Below are 27,734 nucleotides of genomic sequence, written 5' to 3'. Positions count from 1 at the left end.
ACTGATACTTTTTAGGTTTGGGTTGGTTTTGGTTTTGAATTTTAAAAACTGACCAAATTTTATTTGGTTTTGGTTTTAATAAAAAGAATAACCGGAAAAAAACTAAACCAAACCAACTATATAAGTAGCTATTTATATTTATTATTACACCTATATATGTGTATATTTTTATATAAAGTTTCTATAATTTTATGGTACATATTAGTCGTTTGTATTTTTAGTCTAGTTGTTTGCTATTATAATAATATAAATCTTTTCTTTTATATTCTAGTTTGATTGGTTGTTTTGTTTTGCTACGTACATGAATTTATTTCATGTTAAAAATAATCAATTTTTAATTGAGTACTTAAATTAGTCATCACTATTTGATTCAATTATCATCAAAATATCATGGTAAATGATAGATTTCTCAAAGAGCAATTGGTTTGATGGTGTTACGTTGAAAATGTAATCGCCGGAATATGTGTTTGGTAGTGTATGTCTCATATTTAAGAAAAAAAAATCGTTAAATAACCAAAAAATCGACAAAAACCGAATCGATAAAAAATCGACTTAATTGATTTAGTTTAGTTATAATATTTAAAGAACCGACTTACTTGATTTGTTTTTTTTTTTTTTGGAGAAAAACTGATGTGAATCGAATCAACTATCCAAACAAGCTGTAAAAGTTAATTCCAAGAAACCAAACTATTTCCGCCAAGAGAAAGGAAAATATTTTGACAGCATCACTGTCTAGTAAACGTTACTAATAAGTCAATGTCTGAAACGGAGCAAAGTTTGTGACAAATAAACTGCCCGTGTCACCAAACATGAATACATTAATTACAATCTACTATCGCCTTCAATTTCTTCACCTATTTCCTGAGACTGAGACCCCATTTTCATCTCACCCAAAAATACCCACCTGTCCTCTTCTCTCTCTTTTTTTCTGTCTCTTCCTTTCTACAGTTTTCTCGTCCCTCTATCCTATAAAGACTGATATCAATGTAACATAACATGGTTACAGACCAAATTGCAAGAAAAAATACTATAGAAATAAGATAACTTGAATTGGATCCAATGCCTTTCAAATAAATGATTTTAGTTGTCCAATGTGTTTTTCTTTTTATAATTCAGTAAAGAAATGTATTTTATTACACTCCCAAATCATTGTTCCACTCAAATGAGAAGCATTTTTGGGTGTCTCTGCAAACTCTGAACTCTGTCACGTGAAGTTTAAGCCAAAAAAATTCAAGAAACCAAGTCCCCCAAATCTTGAAATTCTTTATACTATTACTCCCATTTCTCTTTGTTTATGGTACTGAGTTTTTTTTTAGGTTCCACTAAAAATGAAAGAACTAGCACAGTGAACAAAGTGTAAATATGTTGTGGATTTTGTTTTTTTTTGTTTTTTTGGTGTTGTCAAGTTTGATTTATAGGTTGTGAGTCAAAGCTATTGTCATTGATGATAATGACACTAATTGGCGCCTTCTGTTACATTTCCTCATTACATTCTTTTAAAGTGGTAGATCTGAAGATTGTGGTGCATTACATTCTTTTAAAGTGGTAGATCTGAAGATTGTGGTGTTGAAAGTGATCTTGTTAAAACTCTTTGTGCAGAAAGCTAATTGTCTTTTGGATCTTTCAGTTTTCAAGATTCTATCTGATCTTTTTGTCCTCCTCAATAGCAAATAAAAAGAAACTGCATTTTTATCCTCCTCTATATATCAAAACCCAAATCAAGAATCCATTTTTACTCTGCTGTTAAAGTTTTCAGTGCTCATTCATCAATGGAAAATCCAAACAAAGAATCCATTTTTGCTCAGCAGTAAATCCATTTAGTGTTATTTCATCAGTGCAACCAAATCAAGATTCAATTTTTACTCTGCAATTGAGCTTTTCTGTGTTCATTCAACACTGGAAATCCAAATCAAGACTCCATTTTTACTCTGTAGTTGAGCTTTTTAGTGCTCATTTCATGAAAATCCAAATCAAGAATCCATTTTAACTCTGCAGTTGAGCATTTTAGAGCTCATTCATCAATAAAAATGCCAACTTTAGTGAAAATCAAGAACCCCTTTTGGCTGTAGAGTTGAACAAGAACAATTCAGTGTTCATTGATTCAACAACAATGGAAATGTTGTCAATTTCAATGGAAATCAAGAACCCATTTTTGTACTTAAGGTACAATTCATGTCACAAAATGTTCTTCTTAATCTTCTCAATATTTTCCATATTTTTCCCACTTGTAAAATCAGGAGATGCTGAAGCTTTACTAGCATTGAAAGCCACAATAGACCCAAAAAACATTCTTGATTGGAAAAAAGGGACTGATTTATGTCAATGGCAAGGTGTAAAAGAATGCATGAATGGAAAAAGAGTTACAAAGCTTGTGGTTGAAAATCTAAATTTGAGTGGCACATTGGACGAAAATGCCCTCAATCAATTGGATCAATTACGAGTTTTATCCTTCAAGCAGAACTCCATTTCCGGCCAAATTCCTAACCTCGCCGGACTTTTCAACCTCAAATCCCTTTTCCTAAATAACAACAATTTCTCCGGTGAGTTTCCGGCGTCCATCACTGTCCTCCACCGCATTAAAGTTGTAGTCCTTGCCGGCAACAATCTCTCCGGCGAAATTCCGCCGTCGTTAACGAAATTATCCCGGCTTTACGTGCTGTATTTACAGGACAATCACTTCACCGGCGAAATCCCGCCGTTGAATCAACCAAGTTTGAGATTCTTCAATGTGTCGAACAATCGACTCTCCGGCCAAATCCCTAGTACTCCGGCGCTTTCTCGGTTCAATGAATCGTCTTTCGCCGGAAATGTCAACTTGTGCGGAGCTCAATTAAACCCTAACTGTATAATCTCCGGTCCTTCAATTAGCCCGTCGTATCCTATTATTCCGTCCAATGAATCTCACCATAAAAGAAACAAAAAGCTTGTTATAATCATCGTTTCGGTGCTTGCCGGAGTTTTGCTGCTCTGCATTTTGACGGCGGTTTTCATAGCATGTGTGAGAAAAAGAAGAAGAAAAAATAATGAAGGAAAAAGCAAAGGAACTGAAGCCGCTGCCGCCGGCAGGGAAGGAGAGGGGACAAGTGGCGGCGGTGGCAGTGGTGGTAATTTTGGAGGAAAAGAAGGTGCATTTTCATGGGATCAACAAGGAAGTGATGGACTAGGGGCATTGGTGTTCTGCGGACCAGGGGATCAACAAATGAATTACAGCCTAGAGGATTTGTTGAAGGCTTCAGCTGAGACATTAGGGAGGGGTATAATGGGAAGTACATATAAAGCAGTGATGGAATCCGGTTACATTGTGACGGTGAAGCGGCTGAGGGATTCAAGGTTTCCGAGGTTAGAGGAGTTCCGGCGACACGTGGAGATTATTGGTAGGCTAAGACATCCTAACTTGGTCCCACTCCGAGCATATTTTCAAGCTAAGGAAGAACGTTTGCTCGTTTATGATTATTTCCCTAATGGCAGCCTCTTCTCCCTCATTCATGGTACGTTTTCCCTTTGTCGTTTATTTGTAATACATTGTTATTTGTTTTGGGAGAGTGAGCTCTTGGATAGTGAAAGGAATTGAAAACGGGGATCGTTGAGCTCGTGAATAGTGAAAGGAAGCGAAAACAGGGATAGTTGAGCTCGTTAATAGTGAAAAAGTAAGAACGAGGATAATTGAGCTCGTGAATAGTGAAAGGAAGTAAAAACGGGGATAGTTGAGCTCGTTAATAGTGAAAGGAAGTGAAAACGGGGATAGTGAGCTCGTGAATAGTGAAAAAGTAAGAACGAGGATAATTGAGCTCATGAATAGTGAAAGGAAGTAAAAACGAGAGTAATTTAGCTCGTGAATAGTAGAAGGAAGTAAAAACAGGGATAGTTGAGCTTGTGAATAGTGAAAGGAAGAAAAATGGCGGGATAAACTTGAACTTAAGTGGTATAAGGTAGAATTAAAATAAGGGGAAATAACTTATTTACAGCATTGTATATGCATATCAATAGATGCATTATGTTTTTCACCAAATTAATTATTGCTTAAGCTTATGGCTTAAAGATAGTTAATCAATGCCTGGTGCTCCTCTTAAGGTTAAACTAGTATAATTTGGTGCAAATACTGCGCGGAGGCAAATTTTTTCCATGAGATCACTATATTATAGCTCAATCTCGAACAGTTGATTCCTTTTATGACATGACCTTTTCGTTTTAGAATTCGAATTATGACCTCTTTACCGCTTAGCTCTTTTGTGGAACATTAGAGGATTTTGGTGGCCTTTTTTTGTGTTTATCTTTCTGTACTTTTGCATTTTTCTTAAACAGTTTTGCTTTTTTTATACATTTCTTTGATCTTCTTCGATTTTCTGTCTCTTTTCTGTTTTGTTTTTTTGCTAATTTTGAATTTCCCCATATAATTTGGTTGGTAGTGCATCACTTTCTGGTTTTCTCCTGTGGAACTTGTTTGGTAATAGTGGGGAAGAGAGGGCCAACAAGGGAAGAGTGTAGGAGCCAACAAAGAAAATGAGACAAAAAAAGAGGCAAACAAAAGAGATTATTTTGTTATTTTGTTTAAATTATTTAGTAAATCAAAAATAGAAAAAAATCAAATAACTAACCTCTTCTAACCCTTGAGCTAGGAATGACATTTTATTTATAAAGAGAGGACAAAGAACAGAACTGGAGTATAGTGATCTGCCTTCTGAATCTTACATGAACAGAAAATATTTCATTTAAAGGGATAGTGAAGAGGAAGTTCAAATTAGGAAACAAAAGAATGATGTCACTAATTCACCAGCATTTTCGGCCTTTAGATCCTACATATGGAGATGACACATGCTACATTAAAACTAGAAAGACAAAATCATAGTTTTCAGCAATAACTTGACTATAAGGCGGATCAGCAGCTCTGCTTGGTTTTTTGAGTTCTGAATGATGCAACTACAATGACCCTGCATATTCCTCGAATTTGCTTATGTAAGAGTTTCTTTGCCTTCTCCTGATTTTGCAACTTGTGTGCTATGCTGCTAATCACTAAATTGACCATTGAACTTTCAAGGAAACCTGGAAAAGGAAAAAATTTCTCCAGATTCATACATTAATATGACACTGTTTTCTTTTTAGTCTGTTTTAAAGAATGACACATTTCTATATTTGAAAACCCTTTAACTTTAAACTCCATTTTGTCCTTAATGACATACTCTTATAGCCATACAAACAGTGGCGGATTTATATGGACACTTGTGGGTGCTTGAGCACCCATTATTTTTGACCAGATTTAGTAAATTTGTATAGGCAATTATAGAAATATTTAGATAAATATTAAGTGAGCACCCACAACTAAACTCCTTTTTCCTCATCATTTGAATTTTTGATTGGCGACCACCCATAACTTTAAAATCCTGGATCCGCCACTGCATACAAAAGTCATTGCTTGTTTAGTACTACAAGTTCCAAGGGTACTGTTGGTATGTGCCGAATTCTTTTTTTTCTTAAACTCCAACCCAATCAAACATTGCCATATAACATAAAACGGAGGGAGTATGTATTATGTCTCTGTGTGTGTGTGAGATTATAGTTTGAAATGTCCTATAAGTTTTTCTCCCAAAAAAAATTCCTAAAACTTGATATTTTCCAAATAACTAAAGTTGCAATTATGGAGGAGGCAATTGTATTTTGAAGAGAACATATCCAAAATTAGCCGAGGCTTTTTTATTCATTTTCTTGTATTTTTCGATAACCAATTTGTTTTGTTAATCAAATTATACTCCGGATGATAACTATATTATATTGTTACTATGTGATAACTTTTTCAGGATCAAGGGCTAATAGTGGTTCAAAGCCACTTCACTGGACCTCCTGTCTCAAAATTGCAGAGGATGTAGCTACTGGATTGCTTCATATCCATCAGAACCCTGGTCTGACTCATGGAAACTTGAAATCATCAAATGTACTATTGGGGGCCGACTTTGAATCGTGCCTCACCGATTATGGCCTCATGCCATTTAGGAATCCAGATTCTCCAGAGGAATCCGGTGCTTCTTCCCTCTTCTACAGAGCTCCTGAGTGTCGTGACATTCGAAGGCCAGTAACCCATCAGGCTGATGTCTATAGCTTTGGCGTCCTCCTGTTGGAGCTCCTCACCGGAAAGACCCCTTTCCAAGATCTTGTTCAAGAACATGGATCAGACATACCGAAATGGGTGAGATCTGTTCGAGAAGAAGAAACTGAATCGGGTGATGAACCTGCATCTAGTAATGAAGCCTCAGAAGAGAAACTAGGTGCACTCTTAAACATAGCCATGGCTTGTGTTTCACTTGTACCTGAGAATGGACCCACGATGAAAGATGTTTTAAGGATGATTCGAGATGCTAGAGCAGAAGCTCAAGGGTCTTCTAATAGCAGTGACCATTCACCGGGAAGATGGTCAGATACTGTCCAGAGCTTGCCGAGAGACGAACATTTGAGCATATGAGTTGTATACTTTTTGAAGGGTTTGAATAATGTGTCTTGATTCTTTTGAAAAGGCAGAAGTCTCTTTGAAGCATCAATGAATATGAGTTATAATGGATTTGTTGATTCAGTTCTTGTAAAGACTAAGGTCTTTTTACTTTTCTTGGTTTCTAGGTTTAGTTGTTTGTATCTAGGAGATTTGCTTTATACCACTTCATTGACATTCACTAGTTTAAGATCCATTCCTGAGTCAAAAGTTTGTTGCCAGCTTGTTTTATGAGGATGTAATTGTAATTGAGGTTCCAACTCTTTTTTAGGAAATTTCTTGTTTGTATCCAACTTCATGTTTTCATTCAATACTAGTATACATACCCGCGCAATGCTCGGATAATTGATAAATATAATCATGAATATACAAGTTTATTAGATAATTATATGATTTAGCATATTGTAAAATATATTGTAAAGCTTACATGAGAGAATGCTAACTTAGCATCTCAAATGGTTAAATTAGTTAATACTAATAAAAATATCAATATATAATCTTCGTTCATTGTCTAAATTTGTTAACCATAACTTTTAACATTATATAATTATTTACTTTATTTGTTTTACACATTATTCAAAATCATGAATTCCTCACATAATCCTCCCATCATCTTATATGCATTTTTTTTTTACTATAATACTTTCGTTAACTTTTTTATTTAGTATTTTACTTATAATAAATAATAATTTGGAATTACTTATATTTTGTTTCCAATATGGTATATTTAATTTTAGTTTTAGTTATTGATATTACGTACACATGAATTTAAATTATATTTGTTTTCATTTAACATTTATTAAGATTTCAGTTAGATAACCTTATCCGTAAAATATGTTTTGTTGAATCATAATTTAAAGACTTTCTCATAGCAAATTCAAATATGACACACACACACACACACACACATATATATATACACACACACACACACACACACAATAATTTTTTAGTCGTATACTTTTTTTCTTTTCTTGTTGCATATATTTTGTGTTTGCAGTTTTAAGAACCTTATCATACGATTATTTTTCAGTTTTTCAGTTTTTCAGTTATGTCCTTGCCCATCATCCCTCTGTTAATACATTATAAATTGATATTTTATATTGCTTAAACCTAAATTATTTTTATACTTTTATTTTATTACTCAAAATTGCTTCATTCTTTAAATTTATAAAATAAACCTTATATCAACCGATATAAATAATGTAAATCAATCCAAACTTGAGATAGACCTAAGAATATTGGTGGCATCTAAACATAATAATTTAACAATCTTTTAGCAGGATTTTACTTAATTGCTTGAACTTTTTATAACTTATAAACAAAGATTTGATTCACTATTATTTTATAAATTGTATCGATATTTTATAATATTATATTAAAATCATATGCAACATGAAAATGAACTTTATCATACGATTTATCTTGTTGCATATATTTTGTGTTTGCAGTTTTAAGTACCTTATCATACAATTATTTTTCAGTTTTTCACTTATGTCCTTGCCTATCATTCCTCTGTTAATACAATATAAATTGATATTTTATATTTCTTAAACCTAAATTATTTTTATACTTTTTGTGAGAATGCACGGGAGAAAAAATATTATTGATTAGTTGTTAACAATGATACAATGAGCCATATATAATACATGTCCTACTCCTATTACATATGGGATTAGGGTTATTTACTACTATTTAACTAACACTTTTATTTATTACTCAAAATTGCTTCATTCTTTAAATTTATAAAATAAATATTATATCAATCGATATAAATAATGTAAATCAATCCAAACTTGAGATAGAGCTAAGTATATTGGTGGCATCTAAACATAATAATTTAACAATCTTTTAGCAGGATTTTACTTAATTGCTTGAACTTTTTATAACTTATAAACAAAGATTTGATTCACTATTATTTTATAAATTGTACCGATATTTTATATTAAAATCATATGCAACATGAAAATGAACTTTTGCTTCTAACTTCCCAATAATAAACTTGAGATGGCTCATGATCTTACAAAGTTGTTGATATATTATTTCTCATTTTAGCCTCTAAACGCATTTATATGATCATACCCATCTTCTTTGAATGGCATGACTAAATTATCTTGAGATTTTTAAAATTAATAAATCAAATGGATTAATATAATATTAACACAGAAAAAAAAAATAGTACCCAGAATATTAAACAATTTAAGAACTTAAAGTTAACTAAAGCATACCTTAATTGTTGTGGCTTCATCATTTAGAGGAGAAGAGTCTTTGGAAAAAAGGGGGGAAAAAAAAGAAATCGGAGAAGTTCTTCATGATATTTTCTTAACAAAATAAATCTTTTTTTTTATTTGCAATGAAGTCACAAATTTTAAAAAATTAAAAACAACGAAATATCCCAATACGTACTTAAAAGTTGAAATAACTATTAAGGAGACAAAATGGTGTAAACATTTTGGAGCACTCACAACCAAGCAATTGATTTTGACTTTGAATTTAAAAGTAATTAAATAACTAATTATTTGAAAAATAATTAAATAAATTGAGTTGAACACTTTATCGTGTAATTCAAATTCATCTTCCATGTTTCAAGGAAAAATATTTATATATTCTACACCATTACTCAAAAACAGAAACTTAAAACAGATTTTTACTTTTTTGTAAATTTGGTGGAATACTTTATCGTACAATTCAGATGCATATCTTCCATGTTTTAAGGAAAATATTCATCTTTCTGGATCATTACTCAAAAACATATATTCAAAAGCCTTACAGGTAGTGACTATACCACTTACATATCGAACAGATCTTACTCTCAATGGAGTCATTTCGATATGACCTAGGAACTTACAGAATACCGAACTTGGATAATCGGTAGAAGAATGATTGGCTAGATCATTTGCTTCACTGCGGAAGAACCCTCATGTGCTTGCAGTTGGGTTACTACCATCCCCCTAACCATTAGTATCACACTCTGTGAAGTGTCTCTCTGGTATTGGGATAACTTCAAGCCCCTTAGCTCGCTTGTATCGGGGGGAGCTTACTTCACTTGTTTTCTTTAAGTCACTTGCCAGGAGGGAAAGCAGCAGATAAAGAGCACCATCACCTTACTTAACAAAGGGCTTATGCGAAAGAGAGCACCGCTTCCCCGAGAAGATAATCCGCTTTCCTAAAATCCCTACTTTATTGCTCTAGCTCTTGACTCATATGGCACTGAAATTGGATAGGTTCACGCTTAGGCCTGGTTATGGAAACTCTTACTCTAGAATCAGCTACTTTATCAGCTAGAATAAATGCCTTAGAATCGAATCTTCTTCCTTACCAGGGCTTACTACTGTCTTTGCTGTCTTTCGGAAGATTTATTTCACTGTCGAAATGACGATAGAATCCATTAGCAGCTAACAGATCAAATGGATCTCACCTAGGCTGCTTCTCATTTAACAAATTCTATTAATTATGAAGCAGTTATTTTTCAAATAACTTTTTAGCTCCTATTTTTTTTGGAGGCTTGTCCTAAACTACCATGTGGCATATTCTGCTGATGACATTTGGCTTAAGGAAAGGGCTTTTTCCTCTACTTTTAATAATATATAGATTGTCCTTCCTAATGATATGGCTGATAAAATAGTCTTCATGCTGCAGAAAGAAAGAGATAATGATAATCTGCCCCTATAGCTTTTGGTTTTGTGGCAAGAGCGTAGCACGTGATGTCTAGGTTAGGCACCAGCAAAGCCGGATTCATAATTTCAAGAGGATGGGTGCGCTATTGTAAAGAGATGGATTTAGAATTCACATTTGACGAGTTTAATTTTAGACTCTTATCGTGAGAACCCACTACACTTTTGAAACTATAGGTTCAAAATTACTTTTTGAAATTTTATATATATATCTATACTCCATGTGGAAAACAAAATTGCCCGGAGTGAATTTTGAACCGCTAATTTCACTTGTAGAGGTGCACCCAATAATTATTGCATTATAGGAGTCCTTGAACATGGGTGCACACACATATATTTAAGTAATTTTGAAGAAATATAACATTGTTATACATGGTTTAGGGAAAGAAGCATGGGTTCTATCATGGCCGGCTTTCCAGCCATGCCCCATGACCCCTTGGGCGCGCCCCGTGACGTCCTAGCAAGCCTCCCAATGCCTAGCGCCACGGACGGCCCCGTGGTCTTGGCCGCGCCAAGTGACAAGCGCGCAGGTGCCTCTGTCGCCCCACCGATATCCCTCGCCAGCGCCAAGCCGCAGGCAGAAGCCAACAGCGCCGTGCGCGCAGACAACGCCGCGCGCGCAGACCGTGATGGCAAAGACACTGCTGCTGACAACGGACCTGCTGCTGCCTTATAGAAAACTAAGTCATTTTCATTGTAAATATAGAGTAGTTTTATTTCATGTGCTTCCATTATGTTTCTCTAGCTTAGTCAAGTCTAGTCTTGTAGCTTTGGATTATTTTTTTAAAGTATTATTAGGGGGGATCAAGCAATCAAAACTTTCTAGCAAGCAAGTAATTCTCTGTACTGGTGTCTCTCCCCCTCGACACCGCGTTGCTTTTCTGTAATAGCTTTCATTAATGCAATCAAGCTTTCTTTCATTCTGAATTCTCATTTCTGTTCTCTCAATTGCTCTTGACATTGGTTTTCCCGTACGGCACTGACAATCTCGTCTAGCGTACGGAGGGGACCTCAGTTGGCGGACAGCAACTGCACTGACATCAGTTGCCTAGCCTTACGTCGCCCTTCCAAGGAATCTCAGGAAGGCGCCGCGTAACAGTAATTTTGTATTCATTTCTAACTTCCAAAATGAGTATTAGATGATTTATTTGGTAGAAGATTTAATATAGTTATAGTTCTATCCCATATTAATCCACGATCGGCAAGCAGGCATGTTGACTTGCAGCCTACTTATTCCCTCTTCTATACTATACTAGTTAGGATAGCCCGTGTTCAGCAAGGGCCAAATAACACTGTGCTTAATGTAGAAATTTTTTACAAAAAATTTGAGGTCACATAAATAGTCATCCATTCAATTGCTTAAACTAAAAATAGTCAGTGAATATATAATGTATGCATAATTTATGTATTACATATATATAATTATATATATTTAATGTATAATCTATGTATATGGCTAGAAATATATGGCAGGTTATTTGTGTAAAGATTCCTATATTATAGATTTGAGTTGTTGTTCCAAAATATTATAAATTTCGGGTCTACATTTGTCATTGCTATTATCATAAGTATGTGTTGTGATATACATCTTGCGGCGATACTATTATAAATTTTCTTTGGGAACTATAGACTGTGGTCTACATTTTTTAATGCTATCGTAAATTTTCTTTCGCAATTATTTACCGTGATTTACATTTTATGATACTGCTATAAAAAATTTTAGGAACCATTTTCGGGAGTATAATTAAATAATTTTGATATTGAAGTCTTGGTCTATTTAACTTAACTACCAAATAGAGAAATATTAATTTTGAACAAAAATAGTGATGTATGCACAAAAATGAAAGCGTGAGATTTGAAAATATAATTTGTTGTTGGAATGCATATATTTAGTTTGAGAAATTACATTAATCAAAAAAAAATTGGAAAAAATTTCGATTGTGCACATAATTGATGCTGATAGTATTCGACAAAATGACAAAGTTAATTGACTTTATTAATTTTAATTATCTTAAATTTGGAGAGGTCAATAAAATATTGGTCAAACTAAGGTACATAATTTTTGGTAGATAGCTTTAATATTTTCACTTTTTCTTTTATTATTCCTTAAATTTGCGCTAAAAAAGAAGAAGCTGAAACTTGCAAATTGTCACTATTTTAAATAGCTTTTGAGTATTTTTTTTTTTAATTCTTTCTTTCATTCATCAGGAACTAAAGGAAAATTAAACGAGAAAGTAACAGTTCTTATACATGCATTTTTGGCCAAGTAACACTTCTTATACAAGCATCTTTTTCCCCCAGGCGTTGCTCTTTTCTAGTTATATTGTGAATAAGTAATTTTGATATAAATTTATGGCAAGTTAAAACTATCTAATGTTAAGCTGCAAGATAGTGTTTATTTATTTAAAAAATCATGCAGGTATTACTTCTAACCCTATTGTTTATATAAATAATAATGTTATCACTTGCCTTTTAAGTTCATACAGTAATTTATGTAGTATATTAAAAATTTGGATTTAACTTGTTGATTTTCGTAACTTTTCATTGTTTTAACTTTTAAGTGCAGCGCCTTTAGACCATTGAGCCAAAAAAAATTAGTTCAGTTATAATTTTACTTTTCTTTTAAACTTGATTTTGTATCTTAAGTTTTTTAATTTAATTATCACTTACAAGGTACTGAAGCAACAGCAATATTCTTGAGCATTGTAGTAAACTACCATTTCGTAATGTAGTTGGCATATATAACAAGGTTATAATTTTATTTCATAAGTTGTGGATTACTCTCTATGCAATAATTTATATTTTATGTAATAATGATCATTTAAAAAGCTAATCACATAGAAATGTCCAGACCAAGAAAAGGTATTTAAAATTTTTATGTAAGATCTCAACATAAAATTTCAAGTTAAGTTACATATACTGAACTTAAACTAAATCAACCAGCCTCTCAAGTTAATAAAATTACACCCAATAGTTAGCTTTAGCCACGTGGATATCAATTAGACAATAAAGTACAAATTAATACTATATGTGATGAGAATCTTAATGGACCCCATGTTATTAAATGTTGTGCCTGACAAATTTCCAATATGAAATGACATATAGATATTTTCTAGAAAAAAAGAAAGAGCAAATGGTAGGTTTTTGTAAAAGAACTAATGCAAATACTCTCCTAAACGTTTTTGGCGAAAAATCATTCACACTTTTTTCCCGAACCCGTTTTCCAATTAAAGCCTTAGCTTTGGAGACTTTAGAAAAAAACCGTATAAAAAATGCTACCTTAAAATAAATCTTAATGAGTATGATAGTTGTTTGTTTTTTTTAAGTAAAAAAATACTCTTTCTGTCTTAATTTATGTATACTTTCCTCTTTAGTCTATCCCAAAAAAAATATCATCTTTCTATGTTTAAATATAAATTAACTTTATAATTTCTGTTTTATCTTTATTAAGATGATTTATAGTCATATCTATGACTTATTTTAGATCATACGTTTAAAAAAATTTCTTTTGTCACTGTGAAAGTAGGAGACAACGGAAGAAACGTTAACATCTAAGGTGCTGGGATTGGTTTAGGTGTTGGGGTTTGATAATAGGTGAATTTAACTATAATCACGCCTTAAATAATCACCTTCTTGTATAGTTTTGATGATAAAAGTGATAACAAAATGCTCTTATTAGTATTTTTCATGATTTGCAGGTGATATATGATCAGGGAAGGCTAGGGAGTATTTTTGGAGTCAAAAATGAAGAAAAAGAGGCCAACTGTGAAATTCCCCAAGTAAACCACGCAAAACAGGCCTGAAGATTCAGAGAACTGGTTTGACCGCGGTTCCACCGCGACCGCGGTGGAAGATAGCTGCGGATAAAATAAGATTCAGAGAAGGCATTTGGCCGCGGTTTGACCGCGAGCGCGGCAGAACCGCGGCGGAAGCAGGAAACTTCAGGGACTAAAGTGTAAAACACGGGATTTTTAGACCTAAACCCTATTTTAAATACAAGACTTCGCCCAAGAGAGGCATGTATTGAATTTTAGAGTATCTTGGCAAGGAAAACAATTGTGAGAGATCACCCAAAACATCTTTCTTCTTTTCTTTGATTTTTATTGCTAGTTATGATGAATTCTATCTTAGTTTGTTTTTCCATAGCCATGAGTAGCTAAATCCTTTGTCTAAGGCTTTGATGGAACCTATTGGGGGATGATCATCTTGTTTATGTGAATACAAATTGCTAGTTTCAATCTCTATTTGTTCAACTTTGTGCTTGTTGTAGCTAATTGACAGGATTCTCAATTAGTTGTGCCTATTTAGTGTGCATAACTTGGAAAAGAGTGCATATTTAGGTTATTGTTGAACAACACCACTCCCAAAGTATAAGAGGAATCTATAATTGCGGGTTTAAAGGCGGGATTAGGGATAACGAAGCATTGGGTGTAATCTAAAGTGAATTGTGCTAAATAAAGTAAGCTAGCGTATCTCGGGAGAGTGCAATTAGTATATTACTGTGATTACTCGGGAGAGATTTACGGTAAGATGAGCGCTCATGATTAATAGAGATGTGTTGGTAAATTTGTATGAGCATAAAACAGAAGGGATTCTTTCAATAGGGGAAATCATTGCCTTAGCTTCTTCTCATCATTGTTTACAACCTTAGCATTTTAATTTACAGCTGTTTAATTTACTTACAACGTAGTTAGTAAAGCGACCTTCAACCGTGATTCAAACATCTGGGAAACTGGTTTTGAAGAGTTTAGTGGGTCTAAAGATAGTGATTGATAGGTTAACTCTCTGTGGATTCGACCCTGGGCGTAATACTCGGGTTATATTTGCAACGTCGGCAGAGTCCTTTTTAGAGGGCATAGTTGGGCGTGATCAGGGTTTATAGCAGTACTAGTAAGCGATAGCCCATGCTATGCATGGGCCCAATAACACTATTACCTAAATATTGGAGTCATAAAGATGAGTACGCTAGAGTTAGACCGAGTTCATCTTCAACGGGTACTAAAGTTATTCTTAAGTCACTTAAAGTCATTAAAATCATAATTTTATTGGTGTCAGCTATTACTTGAAAATTAAAAAGGAGCTGGTTTTCATGATCATGTTGTGTGAATTAGTAGGAGTTATAAAATTTTTGTTTTACTTATAAGCATTGACAATCTACTTTTGTTGCAATGTCAAGTTATCTAACGTAACTATAATTAGATTCACATTTAATATTACTTCATGTCTACAATAAAATTATTTTAACTTTTTTGTATGTTTATTAATTCTCCTTCTTGCCCTTTTTGAGCCGAGGGTCTACTGGAAACAACCTCTCTACATGCATTAGGTAAGGGTAAGGTCTGCGTACAGACTACCATCCCCAAACCCCACTTGTTGGGATCAAACTGGGTTTGTTGTTGTTGTTGTATGTTTATTAAAAAAAAATCATATAAAACAACAATCATAAGATTTATTTAATTAAGTTATGTTTTATATTATAGTCAAATTAATCATTATACTCTATGGGCAATTTATTAGATCGAAAATAGATTTAAAAAACATAACTAACGTCGTTTTAATTTTCAAAGCAACATTTATTTTGGCCCCATATATTTAGCCAAATAAAATAAAATTTATTTTTTAGGGAAATGAATATAAGTTAATTTAAACTATTAACATGTGAAATAAATAGAAGAAGAGGACTCTTGTTTTTCGGTTTTTACGTCAAATTAGACTCTATGTTACTCCGGAAAATTGTTACTCAAATAAAGATTTTAATATTATCTTTATAAGATTATAGAGATGCATATAATAAAGTTAGATGATTTTAACTTCAATTGTTGATTATGAAAATTTATACTATTATTGCTTTATAGGAAACAAAAACTCTTAAAATTTGAATTATGTGAAGAAATTTACGTTAAAAAATGGACTTTTGAGAGAACATATGTCCGACTAATTATTTGCACAAATGTTAATTATATAATTTAAGTTAATAATGATCAAATTAAGAGAAGAAAACATAATTGTGCAAGATTTAAGACATGGTAGCAAATATTTTATATTTCATAATAGAATCCCAGTTGGCCCCAGCCACATTTCCAGATGTGTATATATTTATTTATGCATGTTATTGATAAAATATTCCTAGTATATTTACAAAATAGGTAAAACATACATAAGATATATATCAATATACATGAAAAATTTATGAAATAATTTTAGTACGTTTTGAATTTCATTAGAAAATTTTAATTATACAAAAATTATAATAATTGTATAATGCATATGCCTTATTCAAAGGCCACGCACAATAAGTTGCAAAACTTGACCCTTATTTAGAATTAGGATCGCTCATTTATTTACAAAACTAATTTTATGAAAGAGAAAGAAAATAAGAAGAGAAAAAAAAGGAACATTTTTCAATTTCTCTAAATGACATTGAAACAGTCGAAGAGGGCTACACTTGGTCAGTAAGTGGCAATTTTAAAGTGCTCGATGACACGTGGCATGAAAAGTTGAGGTGGATCCCATTATTCCAGAAAGCTTATCAATTTTGTACAAGCAGTAAAGCTAAGAAGTACAATATCTTAAAAGCATATAAACTATGAAATTCCGGAATTATGCCTATGCCAGGCAGGCATGTTGACCATGATCTGCCTGCTTATCCTCACTTATAATATAGGAATAGATAATAGATAAAAAAAATATAGTAGTAATGAAGGAAGTCACTGACCCTCCTCTATATTTGAGCCCTCCGTCAAAAAGAAAAAAAAAACCTTTAATTAATATTTTAAAGTAGATGAGCAAATATGATCTTCCGTTTAGTTATTATTTTCAAGGTAGCTCTCCTCGGAAACAGAACTAGCTCAAGCTTCAAGGGGTGTCAATTGACATACCTTCGTAGGACAATTATACTGTTTACATATAAAAAATTACTTATACATATATAATGTATTGAATCCCCTTCACTTATTCGTGTATTTATTTTTTTAAATTTTGTCATTCCTTAATAAGAATCATGGCTCCGCTACTGACCACAACTAAGCTTTTAATACAAAACTTGGATTTTCAAATGACATGTATGAAACATGGCGATGCATCCCCGAATTGGGATGAAGATATGCCTGACTTAGTCCAGTCCTATTAAAGATGGGGGAGAATCTGTGGGGTCCATCCCCATAATAAAAAAGAAAAGAAGGAAAATTTGCAAGATGTCAAATTGGATTTGGCAAATGGTGGGCTGTGAGATCATCGAAACAAGTTTTAACCAAACTTGATTTTGATATCAATTTGCAAGAATTAAATTGGCAAGTTGCAACGAGGCAGGCTTCTAATTGGTTGAAGTGAGGCCACTCTTCCTATAAATAAATGCACCGGCTTCATTCTTTAGAGTTTAGACACACAGAAGCAACAAAGCTTCAAATATTTCACACATAGAAAAATAGTCTGTGTAGAAAAATAGGGAGTGTGAGCGATATTGTAGTGAGGTGGGAATCTCAAAAGAAGGGTTATTTCTTTTGAGTGTATAGCAGTTACTGGAGTATTTACTCGGGACTATGGAGTATAAAATTCCTCATTATAGTGGATTACTTTGCTCCTATCGGGACCATGATGTTTCCCCTTATTCAGAAGGGTTTTTCACGTTAAAATCTTTGTGTTTTTGTTGTTCTTTTTATTCTTGTTGATTACCGTATCTCGGTACTACATTATTTTTCCTTTTTTGTTACCGTGAATATTATTTCTGTGGTGGTTTATTCCCAACAACTGGTATCAGAGCACAGGTTCCGCTCGTTCGCAGAAGTACTATTCACTGTCGGTAGTACTATACTCGGTGGAAAACAAAATATTCGGAGTAAAGTGCGAGGCAGAAAAATTCAATGGAGATAGCGATTTCTCAACATGGCAAAGAAGGATAGGGCTGACTTGGATGAAAGGGTTACTAGTGCAATCAGGTTGCACTTATCAGATGATGTGGTAAATAATATCATTGATGAAGACACCGCACGTGCCATTTGGATAAGGTTGGAAAGCCTATACCAAAACGCTAACAAATAAATTATATCCGAAGAAGCAGTTATACACCATATACATGGTTGGAGGTATGGATTTTTGTCACATTTAAATGTGTTTAACGGACTAATCACGCAGCTCGCCAACCTCGGCATGAAAATCGAGGAAGAAGATAAAGCCATCTTGCTATTGAACTCATTGTCATCTTCGTAAGATAATTTAGCAACAACCATCCTTCACGGTAAGACTACCATTGAGTTGAAAGATATCACATCGGCTCTTCTACTCAATGAGAAGATGAGAAAGAAGCCTGAAAATCAAGGACATGCTCTCATCATAGAAGGTAGAGGAAGGAGTTATCAAAGGAGTTCGAGCAACAATGGTAGATTCGGAGCTTGTGGGAAGTCTAAGAACCGATCCAAATCAAGAGCCAGAAATTGCTACAATTGTGATCAACTAGGTCACTTCAAAAGAGATTTCCCAAATCCAAGGAAGGGCAAAGGTGAAACCAGTGGCCAGAAGAATGACGACAACATAACTGTCATGGTGCAAAGCAATGATAATGTTGTTATTTTCATAAATGAGGAAGAAGAATACATGCACATGGCAGATCCAAAGTCGGAATGGGTGGTTGACACAACGACATCTTACCATGCCACACCGGTAAGAGATCTTTTTTGTAAATATGTAGCAGGTGATTTCGGCACTATGAGAATGTGTAACACAAGTTAATCAAAGATTGCGGGAATTGGTGACATTTGTATCAAGACAAATATCGGATGCACATTGGTTCTAAAGGACGTGCGGTATGTACCTGATTTGCGGATGAACTTGATCTCGGGAATTGCTTTAGATCAAGATGGATACGAAAGTTATTTTGCAAATCAAAAGTAGAGACTCATCAAGAAATTATTGGTGATTGCAAAGGGAGTTGCTCGTGGCACGTTGTACAGGAGAAATGCAGAAATATGCCAGGGTGAATTGAATGCGGCACAAGATGAGATTTTTACCGATTTGTGGCACAAAAGAATGGGTCATATGAGCAAGAAGGGATTACAAATTCTTGCCAGAAAATCACACATCTCTTTTGCCAAAGGTAAAACGATAAAACCTTGTGACTATTATTTATTTGATAAGCTGCATAGAGTCTCATTTCAAACATCGTCTGAAAGAAAATTGAATATACTTGATTTAGCATATTCAGATGTTTGTGGTCCAAAGAAAATTGAATCGATGGGCGGTAACAAATATTTTGTTACTTTTATTGATGATGCTTCACGTAAATTGTGGGTTTATATCTTGAAAACCAAAGATCAGGTGTTTCAAGTTTTCCAGAAGTTTCATGCTCTAGTGGAAAGGGAGGCGGGTCGAAAGCTAAAGCGTCTCCGAAGAGACAATGGAGGTGAGTACACTTCAAGGGAATTTGAAGAGTACTGTTCAAGTCATGGGATAAGATATGAAAAGACAATTCCTGGAACCCCACAGCACAATAGCGTAGCCGAGAGGATGAACCGCACCATTGTTGAGAAGGTGAGAAGCATGCTCATAATGGCTAAACTGCCTAAGTCATTCTGGGGTGAAGCAGTTCAGACAACCTGTTACCTAATAAATAGGAGCCCATTAGTTCCATTAGAGTTTGACATCCCAGAGAGAGTTTGGACCAACAAGGAAGTGTCCTACTCACACCTAAAGGTGTTCGGTTGCAAAGCTTTTGCACATGTACCAATGGAGCAAAGAACAAAACTGGATGATAAATCCGTTCCCTGCAAATTCATCAGATATGGAGATGAAGAGTTCGGGTACAGATTGTGGGATCCTGTAAAGAAGAAGGTCATCAGAAGCAGAGATATAGTCTTCCGAGAAAGTGAAGTTGGAACTGTAGATGACCAGTCAGAGAGAACAAAGAATTATATAATCCCTAACCTTGTTATCATTCCTTCTTCTTCTAACTATCCCACAAGTGCAGAAAGTACGACCGACGAGGTTGCCGATCAGGAGAAGCAACTTGGTGAGGTTAGTAAGCAGGGGGAGTAACTTGATGATGATTTCGAGCAAGTGGAGTACCCCACTCAGGAAGAACAACCTTAACCTCTGAGGAGATCAGAGAGGCCAAGGGTAGAGTCATGCAGGTACCCCTCCACAAAGTATGTCCTCATCAGTGATGAGGGGGAGCCAAAAAATCTTAAAGAGGTGCTGTCCCATCCAGAAAAGAACCAGTGGATGAAAGCTATGCAAGAAGAGATGGAATCTCTACAGAAAAATATCACGTACAAGTTGGTTGAACTTCCCAAGGGTAAAAGATCACTCAAATGTAAGTGGGTCTTTAAACTCAAGAAAGATAGAAATGACAAGCTGGTCAGATACAAAGCTCGATTAGTGGTTAAAGGCTTCGAACAGAAGAAAGGTATTGATTTTGATGAAATTTTCTCACCTGCTGTCAAAATGACTTCTATTCAAATGATTTTGAGCTTAGCAGCTAACCTAGATCATGAAGTACAGTAGTTAAATGTGGAAACTGCATTTCTTCATGGAGATTTGGAAGAGGAGATTTATATGGAGCAGCCAGAAGGATTTGAAGTAACTGGAAGGAAACAACTGGCGTGCAAACTGAATAAGAGTCTTTATGGGTTGAAGCAGGCACCAACGCAGTGGTACAAGAAGTTTGACTCATTCTTGAAAAGTCAAATTTACAAAAAGACAAATTCTGATCCATGTGTATACTTCAAAAGATTTTCTGACAATAATTTTATTATTTTATTGTTATAAGTAGATGACATGTTAATTGTAGGAAAAGACAAGGAGTTGATCGCAATGTTGAAGGGAGATTTGTCCAAGTCATTTGATATGAAGGACTTGGGCCCAGCACAACAAATTCTGCGTATGAAGATAGTTCGATGGCGAACAAGCAGAAAGTTGTGGTTGTCTCAGGAAAAGTACATTGAACGTGTACTGGAACGGTTCAACATGAAGAATGATAAGCTAGTCTGCACACCTCTTGCTAGTCATCTGAAGTTAAGCAAGAAGATGTGTCCTACAATAATGGAGGAAAAGGAAAGCATGACCAAAGTTCCTTATTCCTCTACCGTCGGAAGTTTGATGTATTCAACGGTATGAACTAGACCTGATATTGCTCACACAGTTGGTGTTGTCAGCAAGTTTCTTGAAAATCTTGGAAAAGAACACTAGGAAGCAGTCAAGTGGATAATCAGGCACCTGAGAGGTACCACGGGACATTGTTTGTGCTTTGGAGGATCTGATCCAATCTTGAAGGGCTATACAGATGCTAATATGGCAGTTGACATTGATAATAGGAAATCCATTACTGGATATTTGTTTACGTTTTCAGGGGAAGCTATATCATGGCAGTCGAGGTTACAGAAGTGTGTCGCACTCTCTACAACTGAAATGGAGTATATTGCCGCTACTGAAGCTGGCAAGAAGATGATATGGTTCCTTCAAGAGCTTGGATTGCATCACAAGGAGTACGTCGTCTATTGTGACAGTCAAAGTGCAATAGACCTTAGCAAGAACTCCATGTACCATGCAAGGACCAAACATATCGACGTGAGATATCACTGGATTCAAGAAATGGTAGAGAATGAATCTCTAAAAGTCTTGAAGATTTCTGCAAGTGAGAATCCCGCAGATATGCTGACCAAGGTGGTACCAAGAGACAAGTTCGAATTGTGTAAAGAACTTGTCGGCATGCACTCAAGCTAGAAGTCTGGTGTTACCTCCTTCAGGTGAATGGGTCTGGAAGGGGAGATTGTGGGGTCCATCCCCATATTAAAGAGAAAAAGGGAAATTTGCAAGATGCCAAATTGAATTTGGCAAATGGTGGGTTGTCAGATCACCGAAACAAGTTTTGACCAAATTTGGTTTTGATATCAATTTGCAAGAATCAAATTGTCAAGTTGCAACGAGGCAAGCTTCTGATTGGTTGAAAGTGAGGCCATTGTTCCTATAAATAGATGCATCGGCTTAATTCTTTAGACACACAGAAGCAACAAAGCTTCAAATATTTCACAGATAGAAAAATAGTCAGTGTAGAAATATAGAAAGTCTGAGAGATATTGTAGTGAGGTGGGAATCCCAAAAGAGGGTTATTTCTTTTGAGTGTATAGTGGTTCCTGGAGTATTTACTCGGGACTACGGATTATAAAATTCTTCATTATAGTGGATTACTTTGCTCCTCTCGGGCCCTTGGTTTTTTCCCTTATTCAGAAGGATTTTCCATATTATAATCTTTATGTTCTTGTTTAGAGCTGTCAATATGGGCGGGGCCGGGCTAGTCCAGCCCAACCCACGTGGGCTTTAGCAATTGACGGGCTGGGCTGGGCTAGCCCACCATTTTGATGGGCCTTATAATGGTCAGGCCACCCTAGCCCTATGTGGGCTATGGGCCCCCACGGGCCGGCCCATCATTTTTTAAATATAATTTATATTTTTTCTTTAATTTCTAACCTAAAAAGATAAATATTTAAAAGTTAAAAAAATCTTATTGGAAAAATTTCACAAAACTTAATAACTTTTTATGCTATTCCAATATATGATAAACACTAAAAAAAGTAAAAGACAAGACTAATATTTCGTTCACTAAAAGTCAAAACTCAAAACAAACTATTCAAGAGAACATCCATTATGCTTACGGGATATCCAACACATCATCTTCATACATATTTGAATCCGCTTGTGAGAAGGTTGTCTTAATGTCACGACCCTAAACCCGGACCCGATCGTGATGACGCCTCTCGTGAAGACAAGGCCAGCCGACACATTCCCATTCCAACCTTAAGCAGTAACATAATAAGTATTAAGTCGTAAATATGATAAAATCTAAAAAATAAGCAGTTAAAAGTATAATTTGCGGAAAAACAAACCCAACACAGCCCGACATCAAGGTGTCACTAGTCATGAGCATCTACTAAGGTCTGAATACAACAAGAGTCTAAAATATACTAGATACAGTCTAATGAAATCGAGAGGGAGAAAAGCAGTGCTACGACCGTCGGGCAGCTACCTTGCTAAACTCCGATGACTCTGCCTCTGAGCAACCAATACCCGCTACCGAGTTCAGAAATACCTGAATCTGCACACAAGGTGCAGGGAGTAAAGTGAGTACTTCCAACTCAGTGAGTAATAAAAATAAATGAAGACTGAGTAATATAAAACCACGTAAGGCACAACATTAAGCTAAAGAGGCATAGCAAAATCAGTAAGTATAATTAAGTAGTGAAATCTCATAAACCTCTCTTAAACAGCTAAACAATATACAGGAAAGCAACTAATAAGTAAACACCTAATAACTGCCCCTTGGGCATAGTAACAACAGAATCAGCCCCTCGGGCAATGTCACAGAACAATACTAGCCCCTCGGGCTATATCTCATATCACAATGGGTACTGATGATAGGCAATAATTACGTATTTTAGTCGCTTATTACACTCAAATTTACTGCACTTTAGTTGAGTTTGCATTTTAATCGTTAGTGTTTTGCACTAATTGTGTGTTTTATGCCTTGTATGAGTGATTCCGAGCAATATAGATGCTATGGAATAAATTCAAGTGATTTGGAGCTTTGAAGTCTGAGTAAAAGCCCAAGGAATTAAGCTGGGATCGTATTCGGGGATCAACGAATGATAGACCAACAAAACGAAGAATCGAGTAGGCATATTGTGCACTGTCTAGTAAAAATGCACATAACTTTTCGCTTAGAACTCCATTTGTGCTCCACAATATAGGGTTGGAAAGCTAACTCAAAGTGCTACAACTTTCATGTTTTGAGTTTTTCCAAATTCCAAATGGAACAGGGTGAAAAACGCGATCGAAACCGTGACCGCGGACCTGATGCGGACTGAAACAGCAGACTTGCAAAGTACCGCGCCAGGACCTCGGCCGCGGACGTCTAGGCCTGGAAACATGTCCTTTTTCGCGTAGGAGAATGTATAATTATTTGGGCCCGACCCTACTTGGTATATATACATGGAAAAATGGTATTTTGAGGGGAGGAGATCAATTTTTGACACAGAGTCGACCTAAGGAGGCAGAGACATAATATGAGCAAGGCAGGGAATTCTTCATCGAGTTTTTCCTTCCTCTTCCTATTTTTCGTTGTTGGTTATGAATTTTAGTATTGTAGTTTTACATAATATTATGAATAACTAATTTGTTATCTAGGGTTTTGATAGAACCTTTTACAGGATAAATTCTTGTTATGTTTTTATATAATTGATCCGTTGGATTTCTCTACTTGTTTAACTACGTGTTTATTGTTGTTGATTGAATGTCCATCGATTGACTGTGCCTATTTATTATGTGTTGCTTGAGAAAGGATACGTATTTAGGTGGTTGTTGAACAACGTCACTCCTAACGTATGTGAGAAATCAATACATTGGGTTTAAAGGTAGGTTTAGAAATAACAAAGCCTTGACGTGGTCATAGTGAGCGGTTAGATGAAGCCAACTAGCATAGTTCAAGAGAATATGTCTAGTAAATTGTTGTAGTTGCTCGAGAGAGAATTACGGCACCTAAAGTGCTCACAATCAATAGAGAATACATTGGCAAAATTGTAGGGAACATAGCTATAAGGATTCCGACAATTGGGGAAATCATAACTCTAGACCTCCTTAATTTAGTCTCCAACCCTTTGTCTCGTTAGTTGATAATTTTACCGCTTTGTAGTATTTGCTAGTTAATTAGTTAGAAATATAAATCTCAATCTTTATAATTTAGGAAATTGTTCAATCTTGTCTTCTTAGTGATATTAAATAGATATAGCTAAGCCTTAGTTCTCTGTGGGATTCGACTCCGGACTTCTAGACCGGATTATATTTGCAGCAACCGCTTATCCTTTTTAGGACTAGAGTTGGGCGTGATCAGGTACCCGCGCTCACTGGGGGTGTACAGACTCCGGGAGGGGCCCCTTACGTCCCAAGCGCATAATTAAGCCATCTCGTGGCATCATAAACAGGCTCTCGACCTCATATAAATCTCAAGCCACCTCGTGGCGTACAATCTCAGGCCCTCGGCCTCATTATCATAATCAGTATATCTCATAAGCCCCTCGGGCATCTGTAAAATATGAAGCTCAGCTCAAATACCTATTAAAATATCATTTAATGTGTTTAAAACAGAATAATATAGCCGAGTCTTTAAAATGGTAAAATATAGTATGACTGAGCACCAGTATGAAATCAATCAGTGAGGAAAATATCATTTAAAAAATCCCCTAAGGGTTCAGACAGCTGGCACGAAGCCCACATATGGCATTTAGCCCAAAATATAATAATATTAAATAATTAACTATCAAATACACAGTAAAATAATCATTCGGGATGGACTAAGTCACAATCCCCAACGGTGCTCTACCCCACGCTCGTCATCTAGCGTGTAAGTCACCTCAACATAGTCGTACGCTGTGAAATTCCGGGGTTTCATACCCTCAGGACAATATTTAAAATCAAAATTTACTCTATGCGAACGCGTGAAATACCATGCGAACGCGATGCTCAAGCATCTGACCCTACGCGATCGCGGACTGGCCACCGCGTTCGCGATGAACAACTTCCATCCAAGACCCCTGGTCCACTTAACTCTACGCGAACGCGACCTTCACTACGCGTTCGCGATCAACAACTTCCTCGCCTCTATGCGATCGCGACCCAACTTCCGCGAACGCGAAGAACAACTGGACTTCCCCCTCAAAACCTTCTACGCGATCGCGTGAGCCCCTACGCGATCGCGAAGAGGAATTCTCTGCAACAGCTGAACCTGCAAATTCTGCAACATCTCCAAGGCATGAAAGTGTCCGATTGACCATCCGAAACTCACCCGAGGCCCCCGGAACCTCAACCAAAGCCACCAGCATATCCCAAAACCTTATTCGAACTTGTACCAATCTTCAACCTCAAACAACATCAAATCAACCAAAACACATCGAATTCAAGCCTAAGTTTCTAAAATCTTCCAAATTCCGCTTTTGATCAAAAGTCCAACCAAACCACGTCCGAATGACCTGAAATTTTGCACACGCATCCCAAATGACATAGCGAAGCTACTGCGACTTCCGAAATTCCATTCCGACCCCTATATCAAAATCTCACCTATTAACCGGAAAACGCCAAAAACTAACTTTCGCAAGCCTAATTCTACACCGTACCTCCAAAACACATTCCGATCACGCTCCTAAGTCCCAAATCACCTACGGAGCTAACCAAATCATAAAAATTCCAATCCGAGATCATATATTAACAAGTCAAATCTTGGTCAAACCTTTCAAATTTCAAGCTTCAAACTGAGAATTGTTCTTCCAAATTCATTTTGATCATCCTGAAAACCAAAGCCAACGATTTACATAAGTCATAATACACTACACGGGGCAAGTCATGCCCGAGAACTGGCGAGCAAAGTGCAAAAGCTCAAAACGATCGGTCGGGTCGTTACACTTAATATCTTCACTTTCATCTACATCTACAATTCGTATGCAATATTAATTAGTTAAATATTAAGAATAATTAAATTTTTAAAACTAATTAACGGTTTAAGACTTTGATCTTTTAATATGATGAGCTTAAAAACTTTAAGCTTGGATACTCTTCTTGATATTTTTTGTGTCGTATAATTTTTATAATTGATATATTTCAAATATATATTTTTATTAGGCTCACGGGCCGGCCCAAGCCAGCCTCAGTCAAGCCTCACGGGCCACGAGCTTACTCGGGCCGGGCTTAAAAGCCTCGTTTTTAAATGGGCTTCAAAAATTCTAGCACATGCCTGCTAAATAACGGGCTGGGCTGGGCTGGCCCAACGGGCCAAGCCCATATTGACGGCTCTATTCTTGTTGTTCTTTTTATTCTTGTTCATTACCGTATCACAGTATTATGTTATTATTCCGCTTTCATTATCATAAATATTATTTCTGTGAGGTTTTATTCCCAACAGAATCAAGCAACTTTTATAGATAGATAGGATAGGAAGGAAGAACCACTGATAGCATTTGCAGCTGCTTGTTTCTGATCGATATAGAAGCAGTTGGGCGCGAGTAGCGAATTTCAGTGTCGACTTACATAGAAATTACGTACTATCTTCTTACTGACAGTTGGAAGTTTTAGTTGAACAGAAGTACCAGAATTTAGGGGTTAATGCAGTTTGTGCAATATGGTATTTTTGTCATATCTTGTAACTTCGAAAAAATATATAAGAAGTTGTCTCGTGGTAGCATATGCCAATCAAATGTCGCCATTCATGGTGTTTTTGTTTGATCAACTGAAAATTAGTGACTAAAATCGTTCCTGAGCTGAAATAGAATAAGTTATAAACATTAAACAAACTGCTAAATTAATCATTTCAGAGCTCAAATGAGAAATAGTTAGTTTTAAAATATTTCATTAGTTAGAAAATTTGAACTATTCACTCACTAGTTAGGATAACTCAACTTATTACTTGATATGGTTTTGCTTAAAATTCAACGTCCAATGGTAACCATTTCATCCTTCCAACTTATTTATTTTATATTAATTATTTTCTTATTCAGTCTGAAGCTCGAATAATACCTGAAACCCAACTGGGGCTCCAACATCTCCAAGAACATTTT

At 35.4% G+C, this 27,734-nt stretch overlaps 1 protein-coding gene across 2 annotated transcripts; it reads left to right on the top strand.

The window, feature by feature from the left end:
- The first annotated feature begins 843 nt into the window (after positions 1–843).
- On the top strand, positions 844–6,768 carry LOC109207421 (inactive leucine-rich repeat receptor-like serine/threonine-protein kinase At1g60630). Of its 2 annotated transcripts, XM_019370337.1 has the most exons (3): positions 844–1,490; positions 1,532–3,488; positions 5,793–6,768. In XM_019370337.1, the coding sequence occupies exons 2-3, from the start codon at positions 2,111–2,113 to the stop codon at positions 6,449–6,451; spliced, it is 2,037 nt and encodes a 678-aa protein (XP_019225882.1). In that variant the 5' UTR covers positions 844–1,490; positions 1,532–2,110; the 3' UTR covers positions 6,452–6,768. The 2 variants fall into 2 exon arrangements, with proteins under 2 accessions (XP_019225882.1, XP_019225880.1); XM_019370335.1 differs by having other exon boundaries at positions 844–3,488.
- The last annotated feature ends 20,966 nt before the right edge of the window (positions 6,769–27,734 follow it).

Source organism: Nicotiana attenuata, unplaced genomic scaffold, assembly GCF_001879085.1.
Source record: "Nicotiana attenuata strain UT unplaced genomic scaffold, NIATTr2, whole genome shotgun sequence".
Lineage (NCBI taxonomy): Eukaryota > Viridiplantae > Streptophyta > Magnoliopsida > Solanales > Solanaceae > Nicotiana > Nicotiana attenuata.
The sequence above is the reverse complement of the archived record's forward strand: the minus strand, read 5'-3'. Positions and strand labels throughout refer to the sequence as shown.

Bases quoted from the DNA above. Each gene is read 5' to 3' on its own strand.
- LOC109207421 (XM_019370337.1), top strand. From the start codon at position 2,111: ATGGAAATGTTGTCAATTTCAATGGAAATCAAGAACCCATTTTTGTAC. The intron at 3,489-5,792 runs GTACGTTTTCCC...TAACTTTTTCAG, and splicing joins CCTCTTCTCCCTCATTCATG to GATCAAGGGCTAATAGTGGT.